The sequence below is a fragment of the Marmota monax genome, unplaced genomic scaffold (assembly GCF_021218885.2).
Source record: "Marmota monax isolate L192 unplaced genomic scaffold, Marmota_monax_Labrador192_F-V1.1 WCK01_AAM20220418_F8-fsc00038, whole genome shotgun sequence".
Lineage (NCBI taxonomy): Eukaryota > Metazoa > Chordata > Mammalia > Rodentia > Sciuridae > Marmota > Marmota monax.
This window is the reverse complement of record NW_026692498.1, coordinates 10,818,171-10,843,758: the sequence shown is the minus strand read 5'-3', so window position 1 is coordinate 10,843,758 and position 25,588 is coordinate 10,818,171. Positions and strand designations below refer to the sequence as shown.

General features: G+C 55.5%; 3 protein-coding genes across 9 annotated transcripts in view; 2 read left to right on the top strand and 1 right to left on the bottom strand.

The window, feature by feature from the left end:
* Myrf (myelin regulatory factor) overlaps positions 1 to 17,223 on the top strand; it is a 30,851-nt gene extending 13,628 nt beyond the window's left edge. For 2 of the 7 annotated variants that reach the window (XM_058579574.1, XM_058579571.1), the window contains 23 exons: positions 730 to 1,009; positions 2,189 to 2,439; positions 2,517 to 2,640; positions 4,231 to 4,426; positions 5,543 to 5,619; positions 5,799 to 5,909; positions 6,458 to 6,548; positions 6,922 to 7,122; positions 7,326 to 7,437; positions 8,161 to 8,270; positions 8,856 to 9,016; positions 9,094 to 9,166; positions 9,414 to 9,502; positions 9,806 to 9,874; positions 10,280 to 10,360; positions 10,516 to 10,604; positions 10,709 to 10,906; positions 11,156 to 11,401; positions 12,475 to 12,580; positions 12,790 to 12,864; positions 13,176 to 13,281; positions 14,516 to 14,590; positions 14,780 to 17,223. In XM_058579574.1, coding sequence (XP_058435557.1) covers positions 730 to 1,009; positions 2,189 to 2,439; positions 2,517 to 2,640; positions 4,231 to 4,426; positions 5,543 to 5,619; positions 5,799 to 5,909; positions 6,458 to 6,548; positions 6,922 to 7,122; positions 7,326 to 7,437; positions 8,161 to 8,270; positions 8,856 to 9,016; positions 9,094 to 9,166; positions 9,414 to 9,502; positions 9,806 to 9,874; positions 10,280 to 10,360; positions 10,516 to 10,604; positions 10,709 to 10,906; positions 11,156 to 11,401; positions 12,475 to 12,580; positions 12,790 to 12,864; positions 13,176 to 13,281; positions 14,516 to 14,590; positions 14,780 to 14,860 — 3,002 coding nt within the window. In that variant the 3' untranslated portion in view covers positions 14,861 to 17,223. The remainder of the gene's footprint in view (positions 1 to 729; positions 1,010 to 2,188; positions 2,440 to 2,516; positions 2,641 to 4,230; positions 4,427 to 5,542; positions 5,620 to 5,798; positions 5,910 to 6,457; positions 6,549 to 6,921; positions 7,123 to 7,325; positions 7,438 to 8,160; positions 8,271 to 8,855; positions 9,017 to 9,093; positions 9,167 to 9,413; positions 9,503 to 9,805; positions 9,875 to 10,279; positions 10,361 to 10,515; positions 10,605 to 10,708; positions 10,907 to 11,155; positions 11,402 to 12,474; positions 12,581 to 12,789; positions 12,865 to 13,175; positions 13,282 to 14,515; positions 14,591 to 14,779) is intronic. The other 5 variants (XM_046445563.1, XM_058579573.1, XM_058579572.1 and 2 more) reach the window with 5 other exon arrangements.
* Positions 17,224 to 17,799: 576 nt separating this feature from the next.
* Tmem258 (transmembrane protein 258) lies at positions 17,800 to 20,733 on the bottom strand. Its single transcript, XM_046445578.2, has 4 exons — positions 20,576 to 20,733; positions 19,108 to 19,217; positions 18,424 to 18,560; positions 17,800 to 17,904 (listed from the first exon to the last, which is right to left on the bottom strand). Exons 1-3 carry the CDS (start codon positions 20,576 to 20,578, stop codon positions 18,434 to 18,436), a joined length of 240 nt encoding a protein of 79 aa, XP_046301534.1. The 5' UTR covers positions 20,579 to 20,733; the 3' UTR covers positions 17,800 to 17,904; positions 18,424 to 18,433.
* A 145-nt stretch (positions 20,734 to 20,878) lies between these two features.
* On the top strand, positions 20,879 to 25,150 carry Fen1 (flap structure-specific endonuclease 1). The gene is made up of 2 exons (XM_046445577.2): positions 20,879 to 21,034; positions 23,276 to 25,150. The coding sequence occupies exon 2, from the start codon at positions 23,297 to 23,299 to the stop codon at positions 24,437 to 24,439; it is 1,143 nt and encodes a 380-aa protein (XP_046301533.1). The 5' UTR covers positions 20,879 to 21,034; positions 23,276 to 23,296; the 3' UTR covers positions 24,440 to 25,150.
* Positions 25,151 to 25,588: the final 438 nt, after the last annotated feature.

Here is a 25,588-nt window from a genome sequence, read left to right as displayed (position 1 = left end):
CGGCCCTGCCTCCGAGCAAGTGTCCCTGCCGGAGATGCCACCGCCTGGCCGCCTGCGCCATCATGGACGCGCCCTTCGGCGGTAAGTGGACGGCTGGGAAGGCCCAGGTGCAGTCTGAGCAGAGGCCTACCACCGCTGGGCCCACCTCCCCTTACGGGGGTGCTTAGGGGTGCAGTGGCCCCCAGGTGGTCAAGAACAGAATGACCACGGGCAGCTGGCTCCCCACAGCCTGAAGAGGGGTCAAGAGTTCTGTTTATCTTACCCAAAACATCCCTGGAATGCCTCCTGGGGAACAATGGGAGCCGGCCTCCCCCTCCGGCCAGTGGGGGGCTGGCCCCTGGAGCCCAGGAGAGGGGCTGCTGCAGGGAGGAGGGCCCGCCTGCAGCCGAGAAGGGGCTGGGGGTCTCCAGACTCCCCTTCCTGAGGCCAAAGGAGGGTCAGGCCTGAGAGGAGCTGGGGGCCTGGAGGAACCTTGAGATGGGGATCTTCTTGGGGAGCTGGGCCTGCCTCATCTTAAAAGAACCGGCAAGGGCAGGGCAAAGGCCACGGTCCTCCTGCACAGGGTCTTGCTTCCCTGCCCAGGCTCTAGTGACCAGCTAACTCCCCGGCCCCTGGGCTTGGGGACTTGGCTCAGGAGGGGGTGGAAGCTGGAGACCCTGCCTAGGGAGATCGGTGTCTGGAACCAGAGTGAGGGTGCTCTCTGATACCCAACCCCCATCTCTCCCACAGACCCCCATCTCCTACGCACAATAACCCCTGAGACCCTGTGCCACGTGGGGGTGCCCTCCCGCCTGGAGCACCCGCCCCCACCTCCAGCCCACCTGCCAGGCCCCCCGCCGCCCCCGCCGCCCCCACCTCACTACCCTGTCCTGCAGCGGGACCTGTACATGAAGGCCGAGCCCCCAATCCCGCCGTATGCTGCCATGGGGCCGGGTCTGGTGCCTGCGGATCTCCACCACACCCAGCAGTCCCAGATGCTGCAGCACCTGCTGCAGCAGCACGGAGCTGAGTAAGGCTGGGAGCCCCCGCGGAGAGTGAGGGGCAGAGCAGGTGCAGGCCGCCAGAGGGGGAGGGGGTGGGGACACACTGTAGGGGGCAGGGGCTCTGCAGGGAAGATGGGGGGGCAACCTATTTATACCTAAGTGCCCAGTAATGCCCTGGGGGATTTACAGCGGCTACTTGCTCAGGACTGACATTTCCACTGAGGTAAACTGAGGTTCTGAGGAGGGAAAGTGGCTCCTCCAGATCGTGCCTCCAGGAGAGGGCAGAGCCAGGAACTGAGCCTGTGGCGATACTCTTACCCAGGCACAGGTGGTTTCCAGCCGATCCTGGAGTCCTCCTCAACCTAAGGAGGTTCCTGGCCTGGACCTAAGCACCCTGCTCTGACTCCAACCTGGGCACTCGTCATTTTTATCTGTTTTTATCTTCCATGACTTTATATCTGTGTTGCGCATTGAAATTTCATCAAAGATTTATAAAGTTCAAGGAAAGAGTCTTCTTCAAAACATTTTGTAGCTGGGCGTGGTGGCACCTGTAATCCCAGCGGCTTGGAAGGCTAAGGCAGGAGATTGCAAGTTCAAGGGCCAGCCTCAGCAATTTAGCAAGGCCCTAAGCACTTTAATGAGACCTTGTCTCCAAATTAAATAAAATAAGGGCTGGGGATGTGGCTCAGTGGTTAAGCACCCCTGGGTTCAATTCCTACCAAGAAAAAAAAAAATTCTAACCAGATGGGGAAAGGAGTGCTGTGCAGGTCACCCAAACCTGCGCCTGTCCCCTGCCTCGGGAAACTCCCCACCTGGCCTTGTGGTCCAGGCCCTGTGTGGTCTGACTCTGAAGGCTGCTTGCAGAGCCCCTCTAGAAGGAGTGATGCTATAAGAAATCTGTCACCTGATGTGTGCCGGGCCTTTGCTGGGCCTGCTGGAGACACACAGACCAGTCAGGTGTGCCTCCTGTCCTCCTGGATGCCACGGTCTAGCCCGTGGGGAAGAGGGACAGAGAGAGAATGACAACGCTGACCAGTGGTGGGAGTGCTGAGGAGGCCACGTCCCAGGGCTTCCTGGAGGGAGTGTCCTCTGGGCTGTGCCCAGCCTGTTAAGACAGCAGGGAGAGGGGAGAGGAGTGGGCACTGCACAAAGGCAGGGGGCTCAGAGAGAGCCAGCCCCCACGGCGCACACCTCTGCCTCCCCAGGCTCCCCACACACCCCTCCAAGAAGAGGAAGCACTCAGATTCGCCCCCCAACACCCTCAATGCCCAGATGCTGAATGGGATGATCAAACAGGAGCCTGGGACCGTGACAGCGCTGCCCCCACACCCTGCGCGAGCCCCTTCCCCACCCTGGCCTCCCCAGGGCCCACTCTCACCGGGCCCCGGCTCCTTGCCGCTCAGCATTGCCCGGGTCCAGACACCGCCGTGGCACCCTCCAGGTGCACCCTCACCAGGTACGTGGCTGGCCCTCCCTTGGAGTTGGGAGTGGGGCCTGGAGACCAGGGCCCACGTGGGTGTCCCCTTCCTTCAGGTCTCCTGCAGGACAATGATAGTCTCAGTGGCTCCTACCTGGACCCCAACTACCAGTCCATCAAGTGGCAGCCCCATCAGCAGAACAAGTGGGCCACACTGTACGATGCCAACTACAAGGAGCTGTGAGTGATCAGTGTCCCCCGGCCACCCCATCTTAGGACGCTCTGGATCTCATCGAGGTCCTAGATCAGGGCCTGGGAGCACCCAGGGTACAGGATGATCCCATTTTACGGAAGAGCAAACGGGCTCAAGAAAGAGCCAGGCCAGCCCCAGGCCTCCCCAGGAGGTGGTGTGTGCTGGGGCGGCCAGTCTGGAGGAAGTGGGCAGTGGGTGTTTCCAGACTCCGCCTCCCCCTCCACCTACTCCTCCTCCGCCTGCGTTCCAGGAAGGTAGCCGGAAGCTGAGTGTAAGCAGGGCCCTTCCAGAGCCCCCTCCCTGTGGAGGGGGTTGGGCAGGACCCGGTCAGGGTCTGTCTGGTCATGTGGATTCAGCTTCCTGGGCTCTAGGCCAGGAGCCCTGTGGGGAGCACTCCCCTTGTCCCCCGCAAAGGCTGGTGTGTAGGTGAGAGAGCAACTCCCCTCAACCCACTTTGGACACTTCCAGGCCTGGCGGGGTGGCTGGGGCGCTGACCAGTCTCTTGGGGTTGGGCGCCCCAGGCTGTGTGGGATTCTTAGCCAGCAGACCCCAGGGCTAGGGAGTGGTCCAGCTGCTATGGCAGCTCAAGCATCCCATGAGGTCAGCTGGTGTGGGAGGGGGTGTCTATGGGAGCGCAGTCTGGCCTGGGGAGGAAGCCCTCTACTCTTACAAGGTGCACTTGATACGCGTTGGGCCAACCTGTCATCCCAGGACCCTGGGTTAGGAAGCTGGCAGCAGAGGTGCTGTGTAGCCCAGGCACCATCTCCACTCTTTGCTGGGTTGAGCAGGTGGGTGGAGCCCCAGGAGGAGAGGCCGGGAGCCCAGGCCTTCCTGTAGGCCTAGGCCAGGCCCAGAGGCCTCTTCCCATGAGTCTGGAAGCATTGTCCCCACCCACCTTCCTCCAGGCAGGCACCAGGCACTCCTGTGACCTGGGTGACGGTGGCAAAGCCATAGGATAACACTTGCCTTCTTTACTGCCACCTGGAGGTCCCCAAAGGGACCAGATTGCTACTATCTCCAGCAAAAGAAGGGCAAACTCCCGCTGAGTCTGAGGGGGCATCCAGAAGTGCCCCTCCCTGCTCTGGCAGACCCAGGAATCAGACGAGGGTGTGTGGGGACTTGAACACGTGGGGGGGCCGGGCTGGACCTGCCTGCAGCAGAGCTGGCGCCTGGTTCCACAGTTTCCATGGCAACCAGCTGTCACTTGCCTTGAGGCTCTGCAGATGCAGCCCCTCTCACCCCATTCCCATGAGGGAGGGGGCTTCGGCAGCCTTCTGGGAACCAGCCACATGTGGTGAGGGCCATCAAGCCCCCTCCTCAGGAGTTCCTTCCTGCTTGGTGGGCCTCAGGGACTTGCCCTGCACCCTCATCACCAGGCATGTCGAGGAAAGATCATCTGCCGAGGAGTTGACATCTGCACGTGAATCCTCCTGGGGACTCAGTTTTCTTTTCTGGGAAGTGGGGACAGCACCATTGGTGGTTTGAGGATCTTGAGGTAGAGAACAGGAAATTGCTTTGGAACAGGGTGTGTAGGGGAGGGAGTGACATTCCAGGCCTGGCTTTCACCTGTCCCCCAGGCCTATGCTCACCTACCGTGTGGACGCTGACAAGGGCTTCAACTTTTCGGTGGGGGACGACGCCTTCGTGTGCCAGAAGAAGAACCACTTCCAGGTGACGGTGTACATCGGCATGCTGGGGGAGCCCAAGTACGTCAAGACGCCCGAGGGCCTCAAGCCCCTCGACTGCTTCTACCTGAAGCTGCATGGAGTGAAGGCAGGTTTGGGGTTCAGCCAGGAGGGCGGGCAGGAGGGCCAGAGCGTTGTGGAGGAACTCCGTGACCAAGCCCGCCCCGCAGCCGGGGCCTCCGCCTCTTCTCCCGGGGGCTGCCCGTGACCATCTCATGCTCTTTCGTCCTTCTCCACTCCGTGACCTCAAGTCTGCATCCTCAACCAAGACCCACCTCCTGGCCCCTCTGTAGCCACCTCAGCTCTGCGTCCCTGCGACCTTGCTTCCACCCAGAGTTCCCCTTCAGGGAATGGAGTCCAGGGTCCTGGTCACCCAAGCCATAGACGTGGGGGCCCTGTCGCACTGACCTCATCTTGCACCTGGCCCTGCAGTTCTCCTGGAGCACCCTTTCGCCTAGGCCCCCTTCCTCCCCTCCTTCCGTTGGCCTCTTCCCTGTCCCCGTCATCCCTGCTCCTTGCCCGAGTGGCCCTGACTTGTGACACAGGTGGTAATGGCATGCCCCACTCTTCCAAAACCCCAGTGTTCTCCCAGCACAGCCACAGCTTCCCAGTGAGCCCACCAGCTCCTCGGAGCCAGCCCTTCCCTCTCTCCCTCCCTCCCAGCCCCTGCCTTCCCCTAGGCGGCTTCCAACCCATCCTCCTCCTCCTCCTGGCAGACTCCACACTGGTTCATGCTCAGGAAGCCTGCCCTTAGGGGCCCTATGGGACAGCCATTCTGTGGTTGATCTGGAGCCAGAGAGGTCCCTGGGAGGTCCCCCAGCTCTGTCTGCCTCAGTGTCATGAGTGGCTCAGCCAGTGTTCATGGAGGGGTGGAGGTGGGGAGCATGTAGGTGTGGGTGTGTGGGAGGGGCTGTGAGCGTAAGGGGAGGATGCACGGTGACCATGTGTGCTCCATCATGCAGCAGTGGGGCATGGTGGAGCGTGGTGGCTACATGCGCACTTGCTGTGGGGTGGTGTGGTGTGTCAGGTGCTGCTGTATAGACGGCCCCTGAGTTTGTGGGGTAGGGAGGCTGAGGGTCGAGCTCTGCTCCGTTCCCTCACCCCCCGGTTCTTGCTGGGCCAGGCCCAGGCTGAGAGGATGAAGGAGGGCAGGAGCAGGTGGGGAGACCCACTCTGAGCCTCTGCTGCTCTCTATCCTACCCAGTTGGAGGCCCTGAACCAGTCTATCAACATTGAACAGTCTCAGTCAGACCGAAGCAAGCGGCCCTTCAACCCTGTCACGTGAGTGTCTGGTGGGGGTGGCGGGTGCTGGAAGGGCCTCCCCTGGAGCTGGCTTGGGAACTGAGGGGGCCAGGTAGAGTGTCCACCTCCCGAATGCTCCTGGCCTGTGTATCCCTCTGTGGCCTGGTTCTTGACAGCCTCCCTCCCTCCCCCCTGAGCACCCTGCCCCTCTTCTGCAGGGTCAATCTGCCTCCTGAGCAGGTCACAAAGGTGACTGTGGGACGGCTGCACTTCAGTGAGACCACTGCCAACAACATGCGCAAGAAAGGCAAGCCCAACCCTGACCAGAGGTGAGCAGGGTGGGCCCCTGCCCCAGGAGCTGCTCTGCTCTGAGCAGCAGGGTCAGGAAGACACCACCCATGGGGCCTGCCAGTGGCCGAGGTCACAGACTGGCCATCTCATAGATTAGGGGCTTGAGGTTCAGAGCCCTTCACTGAGTTAAGATCATCAGAGGGGCACAAGCCTGGCTTCTGGATTCAGAAGCAGTCCTCTGCTTCCCCACTGTGGGTCCTGGGGACTTCTGCCCCCTAGTGGAGGCTCAGGTTCCTTTGTAATGTACTGTTAATGCCACTTTTTTTTAATTTACTTTTTTAGTTGTAGTTGGATACAATATGTTTACTTTATTTATTTATATGTGGTGCTGAGGATTGAACCCAGGGCCTCACAGGTGCTAAGCGAGTGCTCTACCGCTGAGCCCCAGCCCCAGCCCCTTTAATGCCACTTTTTGAGGGTGGGTTGAGACCCGGGAGCTATGTACACTGCACACAAGGCCCAGAAGGGGTGGCCAGGGACAGATGGGCAGGAACCTAAGCACCTCTGAGCCTCCTGTGTGTCCCAGGTACTTCATGCTGGTGGTGGCCCTTCAGGCTCATGCACAGAACCAGAACTACACGCTGGCTGCCCAGATCTCAGAGCGCATCATCGTGAGGGTAAGGGCCACCTCCCTTCAGGGGTAAAGAGTCCTCCCCAGAGCTGGAAGAAAGGGCACCAGGAAGAGATGCCCGGTACTGAGGAGTTAGGAATAGTGTGTGGATTTTGCTGGGTATTGGCTGTGTTCCCCGGGCACAACGCTCACCCTTTCCCAGCAAGTTATTTCCTTCATAGTAAAGCATGGAGCCTGGTAACCTGGTAGCCTCTGGCATACCACATATGACTAAAAGTTGTCACAATGAGCAGGACAGTTGGGCATGGTGGGATGAGAGCCCTGGCTGGACTAGGAGGGGTTGCTGTGGTGTTTCCCCTTTCCCATGGTCAGGCAGGTCCCCCATCCTCCAGGACTGATTCAGCCCCAACTTGCCCTAGGCCTCCAACCCAGGTCAGTTTGAGAGCGACAGTGATGTGCTGTGGCAGCGGGCGCAGGTGCCCGATACTGTCTTCCACCATGGTCGTGTGGGCATCAACACCGACAGGCCTGACGAGGCTCTGGTTGTGCATGGCAACGTCAAGGTCATGGGCTCGCTCATGCACCCCTCGGACTTGCGGGCCAAGGAGCACGTGCAGGAGGTGGGGGCGGGGCCTTGGGGCGGGGCTTCCAGGGAGGAAGCTGGGCCAGGTGGAAGGGCGGGGCTGTCCCTGGGTCTCCATCTGTGAGCCGGGTAGCGGGGTCGCTTCTCCACACTGCATGCTCAGTCCTTCTTAGCTCCCGGGCCTGCTCTGGCCAGTCGCAGGGGCCGAGGGTTCAGTCTTAGCCCGGGGTCCCCTGGCAGGTGGACACCACCGAGCAGCTGAAGAGGATCTCGCGCATGCGGCTGGTGCACTACAGATACAAGCCCGAGTTCGCGGCCAGCGCGGGCATCGAGGCCACCACGCCAGAGACGGGTAGGGACCCCGCCCCCCCCCCACAGACTGGGTTTTGGGATCACCCCTCAGCCTTCAGCAGCCTCGGCCCCTGCCTTCGGCTCCGACTCTCTGTCCCTCTTCCCTGGAAATTCTGCTTTCAGAAATCCTTCCTTGACCCCTGGAACTCCGCCCCAGGAAGCTTGTCCTTAGAAGCCCCTCCCCTTAATCCCTGGAAAATCGCGCCACCTGGCGTTCTGGAACTTCACCCCTTAACAAAGTCCGAAAATCTCGGCCCAGGGCCCCCCCCCTCATAAATTCCTGCCTTCATCCTCTTGGAATCCTGCCCCTTCCCCTGAGGTCCTTACTTCCAGGAACCCACCCCACCTCTGGAACGCCACGTCTTGAGCCCTGGAGCTGCGACCCTGTGAACCTTTGTAGGAGGCAGACACTGCCCAGGGCTCCTTGGAACCCAAATCTCTGGTCCCTCTTTCCAAAATCCACCTTTTGCCAGGCGTTGTGACCCATGCCTGTAATCCCTGCGGCTCAGGAGATGAGGCAGTAGGATTGCAAGTTCCAGGCCAACCTCATCAACTTAATTAGATCCCCGTCTCAAAAAATAAAAAGGACTGGGGGTGTAGCACTGTGGTAAAGCACCCCTGGTTCAATCCTCAGTATCCAAACAAAACCAAAATCACTCCCGCCCCCCTCTAAGTTGAAGAGTTGCAGGCAGTCAGCCCATCCTCTTGGCTTGTCTCTCCCCAGGTGTCATCGCTCAGGAGGTGAAGGAGATCCTGCCCGAGGCTGTGAAGGACACGGGAGATGTGGTCTTTGCCAACGGGAAAACCATAGAGAACTTCCTGGTGGTGAACAAGGTCAGTAAGGTGGGACCTGAAGGGCTCTGGAGAGGGGCAGGCACAGCCCAGTCTCATGCTGCCTCCAGAGCCCCATCCTACCTCACAGGGAAGGGTGCCAGCTCTCCAGGTGGACTTGGCTAGGAGAGGCCATGAGGTCTGGGACAGGAGAACCTTGCTGAGAGCCATCTCCTCCCTTGTTAAACATGGGTAGTGAGCCACTGTCACGGCTATCGAGGCCTGAATGTGTTCTTTATTATGTGACATTTCTAACTTAACGTGACATGAGGCTGGGCACTGAGGAGGCTCATCTGAGTAGGAAAGTGCCCAAGTCTGAGATACCTGGTCACCAGGGGCAGACCCAAGCTGTGGGGTGCCTCTGAAGGCTAGAGCTCTGATTCCGACAGCAAGGAGGGCCGTTCAGGCAAGGTGCAGCAGGGATGCAGTGTGGAGCCAGCACAGGGGAAGGGAGGCCCACACCAGGTAGGAGGCTTCAGGGGCTTCCAGGTGGCAGTGCAGAGTGGGGCTCTGCTCTGCTCCTCAGTGGTCTGCAGCCTGGGCCCCGGGGCTGACTGTGCCCTCAAGGTTGGCCCTTGGCCCTGGCAGGAGCGCATCTTCATGGAGAACGTGGGGGCCGTGAAGGAGCTCTGCAAGCTGACGGACAACCTGGAGACGCGCATCGACGAGCTGGAGCGCTGGAGCCACAAGCTGGCCAAACTGCGGCGCCTCGACAGCCTCAAGTCCACTGGCAGCTCGGGGGCCTTCAGGTGGGGGCATGGCATGGGGCAGGGAGGGCAAGGCCCCCTTCCAAGAGGCACCTTTGACCGTGGCCCTCTTACTGCAGCCACACAGGGAGCCAGTTTAGCCGGGCAGGCAGCGTTCCTCACAAGAAGAGGCCCCCCAAGGTGGCCAGCAAGGTGAGGGTGGGTGCTGGGTGGCAGAGAGGTCGGGCGGGGACTTTTCCATCCCGTGGCCTGCCTTTCCGGCTTCCCCTCTGCAGCCTGACTCCTGGTTCTCCCCCGCCCCAATTCTTAGCCTCCCAAGCCGTTTCTTCTTCTGCTCCCTCTGCCCCTGGGGGAAAGGGTGACCCCTGGATAGGGTAAGGCTGCAGGCTTCCTAACTCTGCCCTCTTCTGCTGCTTCCCCTTTTCCTCCTGGTTCTCAGTCGTCATCAGTGGTGCCAGACCAGGCCTGCATCAGCCAGCGCTTCCTGCAGGGAACTATCATTGCCCTGGTGGTGGTCATGGCCTTCAGGTGACTTGTTGCCCAGGCTGTGGGGGTGGCTGACTGAGAGAACAGAGCTGCTCAGTGGGGTCAGCTGACCACTAGCCCAGGCCCAAGGAGAGGAGAGGGAGATGTGGCTTGGAAGATCTAGTGGCTGAGGCTTTGCGGGCAGGTGGGCTGCTTCCTCTGTCTCCTCTTTCCAGGGTTAGGGAGATCCATTTGGGCATCACTTGGGAGCCCTGTCCCTGGGGCCAAGAATCATAGGTAATACCATAAAGAGAGGGTGCTAATGTGCCTCCAGCTCTAACGGTGACCCTTTTCCATGGCTCCCAGCGTGGTGTCCATGTCCACACTGTATGTGCTGAGCCTGCGCACCGAGGAAGACCTGGTGGATACTGATGGGTATGTCCCTGGAGGTCAGGCTGCTGTTAAGTCCCCATGTCAGATGGGGCTTTGGCGGAGAGCCCAGGGTCAGAGGATCCATGGAAGCTGTCTCTAAAGGGGTTCAATCTTAGGCTCTGAGCCTGCTAGGGGTAGCTGGGGCGGAAGGGAGGGTCTCCCTGGATGGTGGGCAACAGATCCCTGTCCCTGCTGACACCAAGGTTTCTCTCTGGCCAATTCAGTGCTCCCCCAGATCGGCCAGCTGAGGGGCCCTGGTTGGAACAGGGGATGCAGGAGGGCCAGGGCAGGACATTGGACTCTGTCTGCCCTCTGTCACCCTCAGCCCCGGGTCTACCTCTGACTGTGTCTTTTCTTTCTCTCCTCCCCTGCACCTGTCTCCCTCTTGATCTCTGTGTTGCCCCCTAGCTCTTTTGCCGTGTCTACTTCCTGTCTCCTGGCCTTGCTCCGGCCCCAGCACCCTGGGGGGAGTGAGGCCATGTGCCCATGGTACGTGTCTGACCAAGTGCCCTCCCTCCTCTGGCTCCTGTTGCCCCTTTCCTGCCTCCTTTCCAACTTCCCTCTCCGCCTCCTCCCAGCCTTCCTGCTTCTCGGGGACTCCCAGTCTCCTCCAGCCGCTCTGAGCTCAGCCCACCCTTCCCCAGCAGGTCCAGCCAGAGTTTTGGAACCACTCAGCTCCGACAGTCCCCTGTGACCACTGGGTTGCCAGGCACACAGCCCTCTTTGCTGCTGGGTGCGTATCAGGCAGGTGTGGAGGGGTGGGAAGGGGCAGGTGGCTGTGTTCTGGGTGGGGCTCTGCTGCCCTCCTCCAGCTCACACCACCGCCGTCTTCCTCAGTTACGACCAGCCTGAGCAGCTCGGCCCCAGATCCAGCTATCCGCACGTTGGACCTGTGCTCCAGCCACCCCTGCCCTGTCGTCTGCTGCTCTTCACCCGCCTCCAGCCCTGCCTCGGACCCTAGTCTTGACTCCAGTTTTAACCCTGGCCATAGTCCCACCCCCAGACCTAGCCCCAGTCCCAGCATTAACCACTCAGGTACAGCTAACCCAGGGGTGGTGGGGGGGGTTGTGGGGGTGTCCAGCTTCCCTGAATCCAGAGAAAGGCCCCAAAGACTAATAGGTGGGAGGGTCTCAGGTCACCCAGAATGAGGGTTGAAGAAAAAAGACTGGGGAGTTCCCCTAAGGATACCAAGAGACACATGGGGTTCCCTCGAGGCCCTAGAGACAGCTGGACAGGAGATAGCCAGCTCCCCTCCTCTCAGCCTATCCTTGGTTCTATCCACAGACCCCAGCCAGATGGCCCAGCTGCCAGTCACCAACATCAGAGCCAAGTCTTGGAGTATTTCAGCCAATGGCATTGGCCACCCCAAACATTCCAAGGGCATGGAACCTGTGGCCAGCCCTGCAGTTCCCTTCCCTGGGGGGCAGAGTAAGGCTAAGAACAGCCCCAGTCTTGGACTCCATGGCCGGGCCCGCAGAGGAGCCCCCCGGACCAGCCTGGGCCCTGCTCAGCCCACTCACAGCCAGCCAGGTACTTGTCTCACCCCTGACACTTCCCAGCCCGGCCTGGCAAGGCTTACTGGCCAGGGCCCATTTCAGCCGTGTCACATGATGCACGGGTGCAGAATTATCATCAACAGCATTTTCTGAGCATGTGCTAAGTGTCAGGGATCACGTCAGGAGCCTTAAGTACTCACAACACTCCTGCAAGAGAGAAACTGTCCCCACTGTCTAGGTGAGGAAATAGAGACTTAGGTAAAAGGACTTGCCCAGGGTCATACAGTGATCAGTGGCTCCACCTAGAATTCGCTTCCTGGTTGGCCAAACTTAAGTCTGGCTACTTTGTCACCATGCAAAGATGAGAAAGGTGCTGTGTGGAGTCTACCCAACTTTCCTCCAAACTCAAGCCTTAATTTTTAACAAAGCCAGAGAACTTTTTATTGCAGAGGTTTTCAAACAGTTTCTTTGGCTCCACACGGCATTCTGGGTCCTTGGGTTGTGCCTCAAAGAACTGAAAATGAACGGGGTCCAGCAAATGTCCAGAGGCCAGTGGGCCCATCTTCCCTCTTGTTGGGTGGAAGGGTCAGGCAGCAATGAGCCCAGGTGTGAACAAGATGAATAAGAGGGCCTTGGCTGCCCACCTTTCTGTCACACTTTAGTTCCAACCCTCTCATGGCTAGCCAGTCTGTGGGTTTGCTGTGGAGGGCCACAAGTGGTGGCATGTTGGTAGATTTCTCTGGGGCAGGGGACAGGGGCAGGAGTAGGGGAAGCCTGATTCGCCTGTAGTGCGCCCTCCGTGGTTGATGTCAGGCTCCCAGTGGACGCCACTGAACAGAGTGGGAAACGATGTGTGAACAGGCTTCTGCACACAGCTGGCCAGGAACATGCCAGGAACAAGACACATCCCTGATTCTGGGTGTTCTGGTTCTTTGGAGGAGGCAGATTTCAGAACTCTGGGAACTAACTGGTCCCAGGGCTGCTGGGAAAGAGGTGTGGTATAATCCTGGCCATTGTGGGGTCTGGAAAGGACTGAGGTGTGGTGACTGTTGGGGAAGGAAAGACCTGATTGCTTTGTATCCCGCCTCACCTTCCTCCCTGCCCCAGCAGCCCCTCTCCTTGCAGACCCAGTGCCCTCCCTGACCTCCATCCAGGTGCTGGAGAACTCGATGTCCATCACCTCCCAGTACTGCGCTCCACAGGGTGCCTGCAGGTGGGTGGTCTCCTCCCTTCACTCCAGGGGGCCCTTAGGTGACCCCAGGCAGTATAGATGCTCAGCTCTTGTGCCCTCAGGGAGGAACCTCCCTACAAGACAGGGAAGCCCCTTTCCAGGCTCTGAAGGGTTCTGGGGTAGTCTGGGGTTTGAGGGCAGAGGCTTTGGTAGGATGGTCATGGGCTGAGGTGCCATCTTTGCCCCTTCAGGCCTGGAAACTTCACCTACCACATTCCTGTCAGTAGCAGTACCCCACTCCACCTCAGCCTGACCCTGCAGATGAAGTGAGTACTGGAGAAGGGAGCAGAGGGATGGGAGGGGAGCCAGAGGAAACCAGTAGAACCTCAGAGTGGCCAAAGCCAAGGCCAGCTCCAGCATCCATAACATTTTCCAGGTGGTAGTCCTAGGAAACGTGGTGGAGGGAGGCTTTGTGGTTCAGCGGCTGGTGGGTGGGAAAGGTCTGTACCAGCACTAAGGCTGTGTGGTTTCCAGGCCACCAGGTTCAGTGCTTGTTCTGGGCTGGAGGGCTGATTGGGAGGGCGCTGGAGTTGAGGACTCAGGAACCCCATTCCCTGCTAACTGGGTCTTTCCCCAGCTCCTCTTCCCCTGTGTCGGTGGTGCTGTGCAGCCTGACGACAAAGGAAAAGCCGTGTGAGGACGGGTCACTCCCGCAGATTCTCCCTACCCATCAGGACACCCAGGTAGGTGGCAGCTGGGAAGCTGTGGGCCAGCTGTACCCTGTTCTCTGGACAGTGGACCCCAAACACTTGAGGAGAAGAAGCTGGAGTCAAAGTGCAGGTGTCTACATAGGGACACCTCAGGGCCTGGGCCTCTGCCCCAGGAAGGGGGACATGCATGCAGGTCTTTGTTCAATCCACTCCCTGCTGAGCAGCTCCATTCCTGTGGTGGCAATAGTCCTGGGGACAAAAACAGTTCCACAAGGACTAACCTGGGATGAATGCAATGATGGAGACAGGAGCCATGGCAGGGAGGGCTGAGGGTCTCTGGGGAGGCAGAGTAGAGCCTGCAGAGGCGGGAAGGAGCAGTGTGGGGCAGTGGCAGGCAGACCTGCAGTGTTAGAAGAGCCCACTGTTCCAGGTGCAGGGCTACTTCCTGGTCTGGGAACTGAATGGCTGGGCCCTGTCACCTTCCAGCTCTGAGGACTCCGGTACAACCTGCTCAGCTCTACATAACCTGTAGCTGGTGGAACTCTAGTTTATCCTTGACCCAAGGCCATGGGAAGAGATTTAGGAGAGTTCTTGCCTACTCATGTGTTTACTCAGCAAATACTTGTTTGGGCCTCCTATGTCTCAGGCCCTGTGCCCCCAGCTGTGAGAGTGAGGGGAGGAGATGGGCTTCCACTTCCAAGAATGTAATCTAGTGAGAGAAAGGACATGCAGAAAGGACCCTGAGTAGAGGAAGGGGTGGATGAAGGCCCCAGAGAGGCAAGAACACCTCAAAGAGAACACCTAGGTAGACACTCTTTAGACATGGGCTTAGGTCCCAACCTACACCAGAGACCAGGCCAAAGCCTCAGGTGGGAGATGGGCAAGCTGCGTGTGGCTGATCACATGCCACCTTAGGAGAGTCAGCCAGACAGACGTGGACTTGAACCCCAGCTCTGCAACACTGTGCCACTTGTAGGCAAGTGACCCAGTTTCCTCATCTGTGAGCTGAGATAGCAGCAGCCCTGCATGATGGCCAGGAGGACGCAGTGAGCACAGTAGGGGAGCAGGGGTCAGGGAGACACCTGGCGCAGTCCGTGGAGGGTAGCAGCGACTGTTCCCCAAGGCAGGACTGTTCCCTCCCATACCTCTTTGAAGCTCTCCACTTTTCTCCTTCATAGAACTTGGCCCAGATCCTGGGGCTGCCATGGCTACAGTGCAGAGATGCCAGTTGGGATGGCATCCCCTGATCCCTCTCCTTTTTCTCCAGGGCACCTCTCACCAGTGGCCCATAACCATACTGTCCTTCCGTGAATTCACCTACCATTTCCGGGTGGCACTGCTGGTGAGCATGGGCACTCGCCTGCCCCTTGAGGTCCAGACACCTCTATGAAGCGTGGGGCTTAGGGAGTACGGGAGCTTTGCAGAGCATGTGGTAGGACTTGGGCACAGTGTCAAGCATGTTGGCAGGGAGAGTGCTGCCTGCCCTGCACCCCAAGGTCATCTCACCTATTCCCATTGCCTTTCTGCCCAGGGTCAGGCCAACTGCAGCTCGGAGGTCCTTATCCAGCCAGCCACAGACTACTATTTCCACTTCTACCGCCTGTGTGACTGAGCTGCCTCCTGGGGCAGTGCCACACCAGGGATTTGGGGTCCTTAGACCCCTTCCACACTGGGTGCAACGAATGGTGTTCCACCATTGGAGCCTGCTGCCTCCCAGCTCTCTGCCAATTCACTGGCCTCCCTGAGCCTGGGGAAACTGGAAGTCTTCGCACTGGATCTGCTGTTCCTACTGGTCACCCTCAGGTGGCATGGAGGGAGCCGGGGACAAGACTTCCTGGGCGTTACTGCCTACCACCTCCTGGTGGCAGGATCCACATTTGTCCAGATGTGGTTCAGATATAGAGGCTGGCTTCAGGGGCCCTGCCTTGCCCAGAGCCCACTCTCCCCTGCCCCTCCCTTTTGAGACAGGGAGTTGCTGCTCTTGGAGACAGCTGCCAGGGGCTTGGATCCAGCCCTTCAAGATCTGACTGGACCCCAGGAGTCAATAGGACAGACGCATCTCCCCCTTGATGCTGCTCCCTGGGGGATGGCTTTGTAGTGGACTTTTTGGGGTATGACTGTTACACTGGACTTGGACTTCTAAGCTTTAAGTGTAGCCCAGGAGGTATTTCTTCCTGGGAGAGCTTGGCTCCCGAGAACTTCCCGGGCAGCTGAGGCCAGCCCTGGATGGGCTGGAGAGACTTGATTTTGTGCCTTAAATCTACTGAGTGCCTGAGGAAGTCACCCTCAGCCCTCCACAGTCTAAACCACTGGGGGCCAGCAGGCCAGATAAACCTGGAGTATCTGGAAGGGGAGGTTCCCTGTGAACCCCCACACCCTGTGATCCCGGGAACTTACACCGTGGTGTCAGCGACTCCATCCTTCCCCTCGCCCCCCACCCCCAGCAGAGGAGCAGGAATCCCTGCAAGCATTGGGCTGGTGGGCAGATGCAAATAACTTTGGCTGTTATTAATGAAATAATTACTAAATGCACTTAAGCCAGGCCAGGAAGGAGTGGAAGGACGGAGCTAGAAAGTTCAGAGTGGGCCAGAGCCCTGGAGTGACACTTGCAAAGAAAGAGGGGTCCTGATTCTGATCCTTCCCAGGAGGCTCAGAGACACCCACCCCACTTCCAACCACCAAATTTTGGCTTCTCCCCAGTTTGTGGGTAGCTTTCTCTCCCCATATTAAAGGCGCCCTTGCTGTGCTTGGTCAAGATGGAGGTATCCATGCTCGGCAAACCCCATCTCTGGCTTCCTCTCCCAGGAGTGATACAGTGGGTTTGGGTTAAGGAAGATGTTAACTTCTCTTCATGGTGTCTGCAGCATTCTGGGGCCACATGCAGGCTCATGAAAGGAATGTGGCAGTCACTTGGCCATGTCTACCATTGTCCAGAAACAGGAAAGGGAACTGCCGTCCTTGCCCTGTGCAATCCCATCACTTCTTTGGAAACCAGGCCTTACCCCTATCCTACCTCTCAACTCTGAACAGGAGGCCTTTCTGTTGGGGAACTGAGTTCTAGAAGCCAATTAACTGCAGACCCCCTTCTGCCATGGATCTAAAGCACTTATCCACGGGGTAGGGAAGCACTAGGGGACTCAGGGATTGCAGGACACCTTGCCTCCAACTCCCTCCCCAGTTTGGCTCTACTCCCTGATTCCAACATAGGAGCTATATGACTCCCCATGCCATGCCAGGGGTCGAGCCCTGCTTAGTTCTACTGGGTTCTTCTTCCCACAGGGGACACCTCCTTACAGTGCCTTAAAACTGCCAAGCCCACTCCTTGGTAATAGGATTCTGGGGCTTCTTGGTGGTGGGGGGGGGATCGTTCTTGGACTGCAGCACCAGTCCTTAACTGGAAAGTGACCCTCCACTGCCCCCTGGAGTCTATATGGACATAGCATAGCCCCCAGTCCCACTGGCAGCTGGCCCTGTTGCCATGCCTGGAAGGAGTCCTCAGTGCCAGGGTGGGGGCTTGGGCTCCAAGCTGCTTGAGGGGGTCAACCTTGGACCAAAGCTACCTTAAGCCCAAGGTATAAAAGGGCTCCAAGGAAGGTGAGTGGGCCACCTGCCAGAGGCTGGCTGGCCCTCCCCAGGCTCCAGCAGGCCATCTCTCCCTTCCTCTCTCCTCTCTGGTATTTGTTCCTGTAGCCACTGGGCTATTCCCCTCTAGCTTCAAGCTGTACATATGGCCTCCCAGTGCAGAACCCCTGCCCACACCATTGCCCCTTAGCAGTCTGCATGTGCATAGAGCGTCCCCTCCCCAGTTAACTCCGAGTCTTATCCCTGGGCTCTGACTTATATTTATCATATACCCACTGACTGAGGTAGGCAGAGGGAAGCCACCCTAGGCCTGCTTGCTTCTTGTCCTCCAAACTGTCCTTTCTTCCAAATATACATATATAAATAAATGTATAAATACTGCTTTGTATCTGAGCTTGCCTCCTGTCTCTTCTTGGGGTCGTTGTGGTAGGAAAGGTTTTCGTGGGGGTTTAAGACCAGTTGAACTCAAAGTTCTTCCTGAGAAGCCTGGAATCTTTGGGCCTCCACGCCTGATGGCCAGATGAATGTTTTGTACTCATCATTGGCTTTGCCCTAGGGCTGAGATATGACTCAGTGGCCTCTCCCCTGGCAGTATCTCCAGCTACTGTCTTTCTGGCCAGTTAGGGAAGTCTCCGGGAACAAGCAGAGCCTGGCAAAAGCATTCCAGCCCAGAGAAGGGGGGCTATGTTTAGAGGAAGGGATTGGCCTAGGGCAGAGGGCAGAATCAACTGGCTTGTATTAGAAATGACAGAAGAAGGTAGGCCTGGACCCTTCCTATCCACAAGTAAGCCTTAATTTCAATGACAATTCACCCCTGCCACACAGCCTTCACCCCCATGGGTAGAAAGCAGGTTCCCAACAGCAGGAACCATGTGAAAGGCAGATGAGAGCTGGGAAAGGGTAGGATTGGGGACATCATGCAGGCCCCAGCACCACCCCTACCGCTACAGAATGGGCACAAGACAGGACTGTCACACATCTGCCTTTATTTGAGCAGTAGGTGGGACACTTCTAGCAACAGTAAAAAAATTAATTTACAAAAGCAGGGATTTAGTGAAGCCACCTGGCGGGTACCTGAAAGAGGAAAGGGCAGTCAAAACCAGACAATGACACTTCTTCCCACCTCCTGTCCCTAAAATCCCATCATATGGCCCTAATCAAGATCTGATAAGCACTCTACCTCTTGGAGGATGGGACACCAGAGCCAATTCTCAGCAACTTGTTTGGTGGGTTATCTGCAGAAGTTTTAAGTCTTAGATCCTCTCCAAGTCATTATAGTAATATAATAAAGTAATGCAAATGTAAAACCGTAGGAAGACTTTGCATGCCTCTATCTAATAAAACCCAAAGACAAATCAAGGCCTAGGGTATCGTGGAGAACTCAGATCAAAGTAGGTCACACTGGGCTCAAATTCCCATGAGTAGCAGAGAAAGAGGCATGTGTGCCCAGGTCCCTATCCATCCTAGCACATCTGTCTCCATGAACCACAGGGTCTTGCAGCAAGAGCCTGAGGACCCACTGAGGTGGCTGTAGGAAGCTTTTCCAGGTTGTGCCTCAGAGACGTGAGTGTCCCACCTTGTCACAGCTCTTACCCTTGGGAGCTCACACGTAGATGCCGACCCAGAGAAGGAGGAAGAGGACTCCATAGCCCATAAAGAGTGAGGCCACCAAGGAGATGAGGAGCTCTTTGTAGATATCCCGTGTGTACTTGGTGGAGGTAACCTCGTAACTGGGCAGGGCTATTAAGGAGAAGCGGTGATGGGCTGTGGGGTGCAGCGAATTGCCTAGCATCACTCTGGGCAGAAAGGTATGGGCTAAGGGCTTTCTGGTGTGGTGCAGCTAGGAAAAGGAGCCCAAGAGATGACTTGGACTCTGTTACTCCATACCACCCTTCCATTACCCATGAGGAAATGATACCTACAGGGGTTAGGTTACGTGTCGCAGTCACACAGCTCCTGAGTTGTGGAGCTGTGGCTAACCCTCACCCCTACTGCCACCCGAGCACACCCCTCCTTACACTACTTTTCCAGCCTCAGCTCCCCTATCTCCAGCATCCACTCCAGCCAGATCCTCAGCTCACTGACCTAGAAATCTGAAGAACCCCAGCTCACCAGGATTTGGAATATAAGGCCACAATCTGCCCTTGGGCATCACCAACCTTTGTCCATTTCCAACCCCTATACACAAAACTAGCAGATACAGTTACCTAGGATGTTTTCTCCCTCAGTTTCTCACACCACCTATTCTGGCCCAATGGATGTTTGGTCAAAGGATACACGAAGAACCAGGCGGTGAAGAACATGCCAATAGCCAGAAGCACCACAGTCAGATGGGGGAAGACAGCTGGATTTACTGGGCTGGTGTATCTGCTCATGGCCTCGAGCTCCTAGGGTAGACATGAGATCAGAGTTATTAAAGAATCCCATAATTTCTCCCTGGGGAGATGATGAAACAGCCTTGTGCTGCTGTGACTCCTAGAGGCCCATTCCAACTTTGGAAATGTGGAAATCCTTCAGAGCCAGTATCAAGTGATTCGCTATGGGAAATACAATTATGACTACATCTTAAAACAGGTGGCATATTCTCTTTTCAGTATGAGTCATGAAGAGCAGCTAGGAGTCAGAGGGCAAGAGGCAAAAGGAGATTAGGAACAGATCAACAGTCCTTACCCAATGACCACTATGAAAATGGAATGAGATGTATGTAGACTACCTGGGAAAAACCTGTCTACCGACTTCAAGCTACAGAGCCCCATGGTAAGTCAGGACTTAGACTTGGACCCAGATTTCAACTTCTAATTCAGCACTATTCTCACAACACTATCATGGAATCTCTGGACCTACCAGCACCTAAATAGTCTGAGTCTGCGTGGTTATAATAATTATTTCACATGCTTGATGTATAATTTAAGATCTGAATGTTGAAGCATCCAGTTTAATGCCTGGCACAAGGGGTTGCTCAGTTCCTTCCAAAGGTTTCGGGGTCCATTATGAGATAATGCCTGTGAAAGAGGGCTGTAAAAGTACAAATGTTAACTTCCATTGTCCCCCACCAGCCAATGCTTCTAAAATCCAGAACACAACAACTCTAGAGAAGTAAAATGATCCCATTGTTCTAAGAGACACTGGAGTTCAATTCAGTAAAACAATTATGTCCCCCTCTGCTATACCACCCCCCCCAAAGTGAGAAAGACAATCGCTGCCATTTATTGAGCCTGCAATTGAAGGCCTTGTGTTTGGCACTAGGAATACAAAGATGAATAGACATCATCCCAGAGCTAGATGCACGTCAGATGGTGGTCACTAAGAGGCGTGGCAGATAACAAAGAGGTCCACGAAAAGTGGCAAGAGGTCTGTATATAGGCTGTGGGCGTTCCCAGGGGACAGAGGCCAAGAGCCCGAGAGAGTCCCAAGTGTTTCGCCAAGAAATTACGTTTGCTTAGGGTATTGTAGGATGAGTATGAGTTTGGCAGGGGAAGAACTTTCCAGACAGAGATAACAGCCACAAGCTCCACGCTAGTCCAAATGCACTCCACGCCCCTCGCCCTTCCAAACAGCGAGGTCCAAAGCCCAGTGAGAGCTCCACCTCGCTAAGGAGTCCACGGCGAGGCTTCCTTTCCCCGCCCCAGCTCAGGCCGGGGGCTCCGGGACGTCCCACCCTCCGGGTCTCCGCGAGAGAACGGAGTGTGGTCGGGCGCCCAGCCGTCTCACAGCCCCGTAGGGAACTCCCCCCCGACCCTCTCACCATTTTGCCCAGCACACGGTAATCCGCCGCTCTGCCACCGGAAGAACACGTCGGCAGGCGCAGGCGCCCGGCTCGGCCGGAAGAGGCGGTGTCCCCGCGCACGTGGCATTGTGGGACTTGTAGTCCTGCGGGTTCGGGTGTTGGGTGAGCTGGGCCTGTGGGGGCCCCGAGTAGGTGGAGCGGGGACGGGTGGCAGAGAAGGGTAGGGCAGGATCTCTGACAGAGCTGGTTCTCCGCGACAGGACCGGGCGCTGTGGCAGCGGCGGCCTGAGGGGCGGGGCCTGCACGACGCTTCCCAGAAGGCTGTGCGCGCCGGGCAGGTCACGTGACGGGAGCGCGGGCTTTGGAAGGCGGCGGGAGACGACCTGAGGCCGAGCTGAACAGCACCGGAGTTTGGGGCTGTCCTGGGCAATACCGGACCCAGCGCTAGCCGCCGAGGCCTCTCGTCCCAAAGGCCAGGTGAGACTCCAGGGGAAGCACTTCCGAGGACAACGGGGTCCGCCAGGTGCGGCGGGGACCCGGGGCCTGGCGCGCGCGGGGTTAACAGTGCGGTCCCACCGCTTCCAGCTGCCAGGCTTGGGTGGTTCGCGTAATCACAGAACCTCTCTTCTTCACTTGTAAGAGGAGGGTAATGACTTCCCCCCGATGGGGTCGCAGTGAATTTTTACTAAGATCGGATAATGGAAACATTTATGAGACGTCACCGGTGTAGGCCCCTTCCTGCCTCCGTCGTTCTCGTGCCGCGAGAGAATAAACGGCTAGCAGGGCATTGCCCTCTTCGCGCCTACTCTGTCAAAGCTGCGAGGCACCAACCAAAGGATCGGATGGGGAACATTGTGGGAGGAGTTTTTCTACATCTGTTGTCTCAGTTCGCCTTGGCAGGAATCCTGCAAGGCATTTTTACCATCCTTCTTCTACAGATGAGAAAATCAAATTTTTTATGACTTAGTGTTACTGAGATGGTAACTAGTGTCCCTAGAAAGGTCATCCTAACCTTCCCAGACTGTAAAGATAGGCTGGGAACCAGCATGTGAAGGATTCTGATGCCATGCTGAGGTGTTTGCAGTTAATTAGAGGGAAGAATGTAATGGAATCAGTTACACCTGGAAAAGAACCCTGGGAGGGAATGTGAGAACAATTGGAAGGTCTAGTAGACGATTTCTTAGAGTCAGGACACATGCCATCCTTGGGGTACAAGATGATTTATGTTGCACGTTAAAAAAAAATCCTTTTTGCTAGTTATGTTTAAGGGGCTAGGGATGTGGCTCAAGCCGTAGCCCGCTCGCCTGGCATGCCTGCGGCCGGGGTTCGATCCTCAGCACCACATACAAACAAAGATGTTGTGTCCGCCGATAACTAAAAAATAAATATTAAAAAAAATTCTCTCTCTCTCTCTGTCTCTCTTTAAAAAAAAAGATATGTTTAAAATATTAAAATGTAACTGATGTAATACAGATAATGTGGCTTATGTGAGTTCTCTTTTTCAACTTATTTTAGTTTTTTAAACTATTCGAGACACTATTAAGTGAATACTTGGAAGTGTCAGAAATTGTGAGGATGTTTTGGGAAACATTGCCCTAGGAACTATTTTTTTTAATGTTAATTTTTTAGTTATAGATGGACACAATATCTTTATCTTATTTTATGTGATGCTGAGGATTGAACCCAGTGGCCCACACATACTAGGTGAGTGCTCTACCTCTGAGCCACAACCCCAGCCCCCTAGGAAAGATTTGAACCACAGAAGTCCAGTACTGGGCCTATTAATTACAGCCTGCTAGCCTCTAACTTAGGCCCTGGGGTGGGTAAGAGCCACAGTGTTTACATTTTAGACTTAGTGGTAGAGCGAAAATACAAAGGGGAAGTCTTAAGCTCCCAGCAACATCCTGAAAAAAGTAGAAACTCTTGCTTTGCACAGTGGCACATGCCTGTAATGCAAGTCGCTCAGGAGGCTGGGACAGGAGGATTGTGGGTTCAAAGCCAATCTCAGCAATTTTAGCAAGGCCCTAAGCAACATAGACCCTGTCTCAAAATAGATATAAAAGGGGCTGGGGTGTGGCTCAGAGGTTAAGCATCCCTGGCTTCAGTTCCCAGTAGCAAAAACAAACAAGTTAGAAACTTACATACTAAAGGGGATGCAGAAGGAAAATTAAAGCAGCATGTTAGTTGTTCACCTTTCCCCCATTCAGTTACGTTTTGCTTGCCAGTGTTTCAAGAGTGCTTTATCAGAATTCTCCAGAGAAACAACAATTCACTTATAAGATATATTTGCTTAGCAGATATTTGCCTGTTCTTTAGGGCTCAGTTCTGCCATTCTGGATTCCTCACGCTGAGCCAAGTGCTGTCCTCAGGCCTTCCATGGTCCTTGTTGAAACACATGTTTTGGTCTTTTTTTGGGGGGGGTGATGAATTATACCATTTCTTATCCACAAAACTTTTTAGTCCCTCAAGAACATCCACAGTATCTGAGTTCCTGTAAGTAAGACTTAGTATTAATTGAATGAACTGTAAATTGAATGAACTGCTAAACTGTACATTTTTTGAGAACGAAGGAATCATGTCTTACTCATTTCATCTTCTGTTGTGCTGACTTGGTTTCCGTACTTTGGGCTAAATTTGATTAGATATGATGTTGGTGAGATAGCACCAATGATAATCCTTTGCATCCTTAAGGTTTCTCTTTCTCTTAACTCTTTTTAGCCACCTCTCTTCCATATTGCCATGGGAATTCAAGGCCTGGCCAAACTAATTGCTGATGTGGCCCCCAGTGCCATCCGGGAGAATGACATCAAGAGCTACTTTGGCCGAAAGGTGGCCATTGATGCCTCCATGAGCATTTATCAGTTCCTGATTGCAGTTCGCCAGGGTGGGGATGTGCTACAGAATGAAGAAGGTGAGACCACCAGTCACCTGATGGGCATGTTCTACCGCACCATCCGCATGATGGAGAATGGCATCAAGCCTGTGTATGTCTTTGATGGGAAACCGCCACAGCTCAAGTCAGGTGAGCTGGCCAAACGCAGTGAGCGGCGTGCTGAGGCAGAGAAGCAGCTGCAGCAGGCTCAGGCTGCTGGGGTGGAGGAAGAGGTGGAAAAATTCACCAAGCGGCTAGTGAAGGTCACTAAGCAGCACAATGATGAGTGCAAACACCTGCTGAGCCTCATGGGCATCCCGTTCCTTGATGCACCCAGCGAGGCAGAGGCCAGCTGTGCCGCCCTGGTGAAAGCTGGCAAAGTCTATGCTGCAGCCACCGAGGACATGGACTGCCTTACCTTCGGCAGCCCTGTGCTGATGCGACATCTGACAGCCAGTGAGGCCAAGAAACTGCCCATCCAGGAGTTCCACCTGAGCCGGATTCTGCAGGAGCTAGGTCTGAACCAGGAGCAGTTTGTGGATCTTTGCATTCTCCTGGGTAGTGACTACTGTGAGAGTATCCGGGGCATTGGGCCCAAGCGAGCTGTGGACCTCATCCAGAAGCACAAGAGCATCGAGGAGATCGTGCGGGGACTTGACCCCAATAAGTACCCTGTGCCAGAAAATTGGCTCCACAAGGAGGCCCAGCAGCTCTTCCTGGAGCCGGAGGTGCTAGACCCAGAGTCTGTGGAGCTGAAGTGGAGTGAGCCAAATGAAGAGGAGCTCGTCAAGTTCATGTGTGGTGAAAAGCAGTTCTCTGAGGAGCGAATCCGCAGTGGCGTCAAGCGACTGAGTAAGAGCCGCCAAGGCAGCACGCAGGGCCGTCTGGATGATTTCTTTAAGGTGACTGGCTCTCTGTCCTCAGCCAAGCGCAAGGAGCCAGAACCCAAGGGATCCGCTAAGAAGAAGGCAAAGACTGGGGCAGCAGGGAAGTTCAAGAGGGGAAAATAAATGTGCTTCACTCCATTGTCCCTTCTTGATCCTTAACCCTCAAGCTAGAGCTAGAGAAACCTCCGCAGGGCTGGGAGGGATGCATTGTTATTCTAGTGCTACCTTTCTCTGTAGGCTTTTTCCCTTTTTTACTTGATCTTATGGCAGGTGGGCCACAGAAGTGCTTTGTTTTCTCTTTTTTAGCTCAGGAAAGTGTCAGGCTCAAACCACTTCTCAGGCAGTTTACTGGACACTGGATCCATTGTTACATGAAAGTGATAGCAAAGAGTTTTGAAGAAGGAAGACAGAGATGAAAGTGGTGAACCGAACTGCATGGAAATGATTTCCTGGCTGGCCAACTGGGGCTTATGGGGCTGATCCAGACTGTACGTCCTGGTTCAGCCTTGACCCACCCTGAAGAAGAGCCATCAGGAAGATGCAAGTTCAGCAGATGGGAAGAGCTATTGAGAAAAAAGAATGAGAAGAAGCAGGAGTCCCTGCACTTTGGCAGGAAGGGTTTGATTCCTGGCTGTGTCTTGTGGTGGGCAGAAACTTTAAATTGCAATGTATTACAGTGGTTTTTCAGAGGAATAAGATGATGATATTCTTTTGGCCTTTCTGGGGCAACAACAGAATTGAGATTTTTGGGATAAGTCACTGGTTTTCGTGTGCTGTTTTTATTTTTAAAATATGAAGAGAAAAAAGTCAATAAAATTGTGTAGGTATCCAGAATGTGATGTTCTTTGAGAACATTTGAAAATATCCAGCGCTCCATGCTCCAGGTAGACTATAATGTTCTTTGCACTCTCAGGTGTTTTGCAACTGGCCACAAGAGGGCACCATGCGCAGTATAATAGCTAGCAGCTCAGATGCCTAGCTTATTTTGCTGGGAAAGTTGTTTTAATAAATTGAATGAATTTCTGATGTTCCACCTAGTCTGTGAGATAAAGGAGCTCCTTTGAGAAAGGCTTGCAGTTTAGATCAACTACCTCATAACAACCAAGTATTTACTTTGCCAGATTGTAGATTATGAGGGCTGCCATTCAGAAACCACATTCTTCTTCCTTTATGACATCAAATTGAAGTTGCTCTTTTCTTATAGAGTTGAATGTTTGAAAGTTTTATAATCCTGGTAGTGCTTGGGGAGAGCTATCCTGTTGAGCTTCTGAT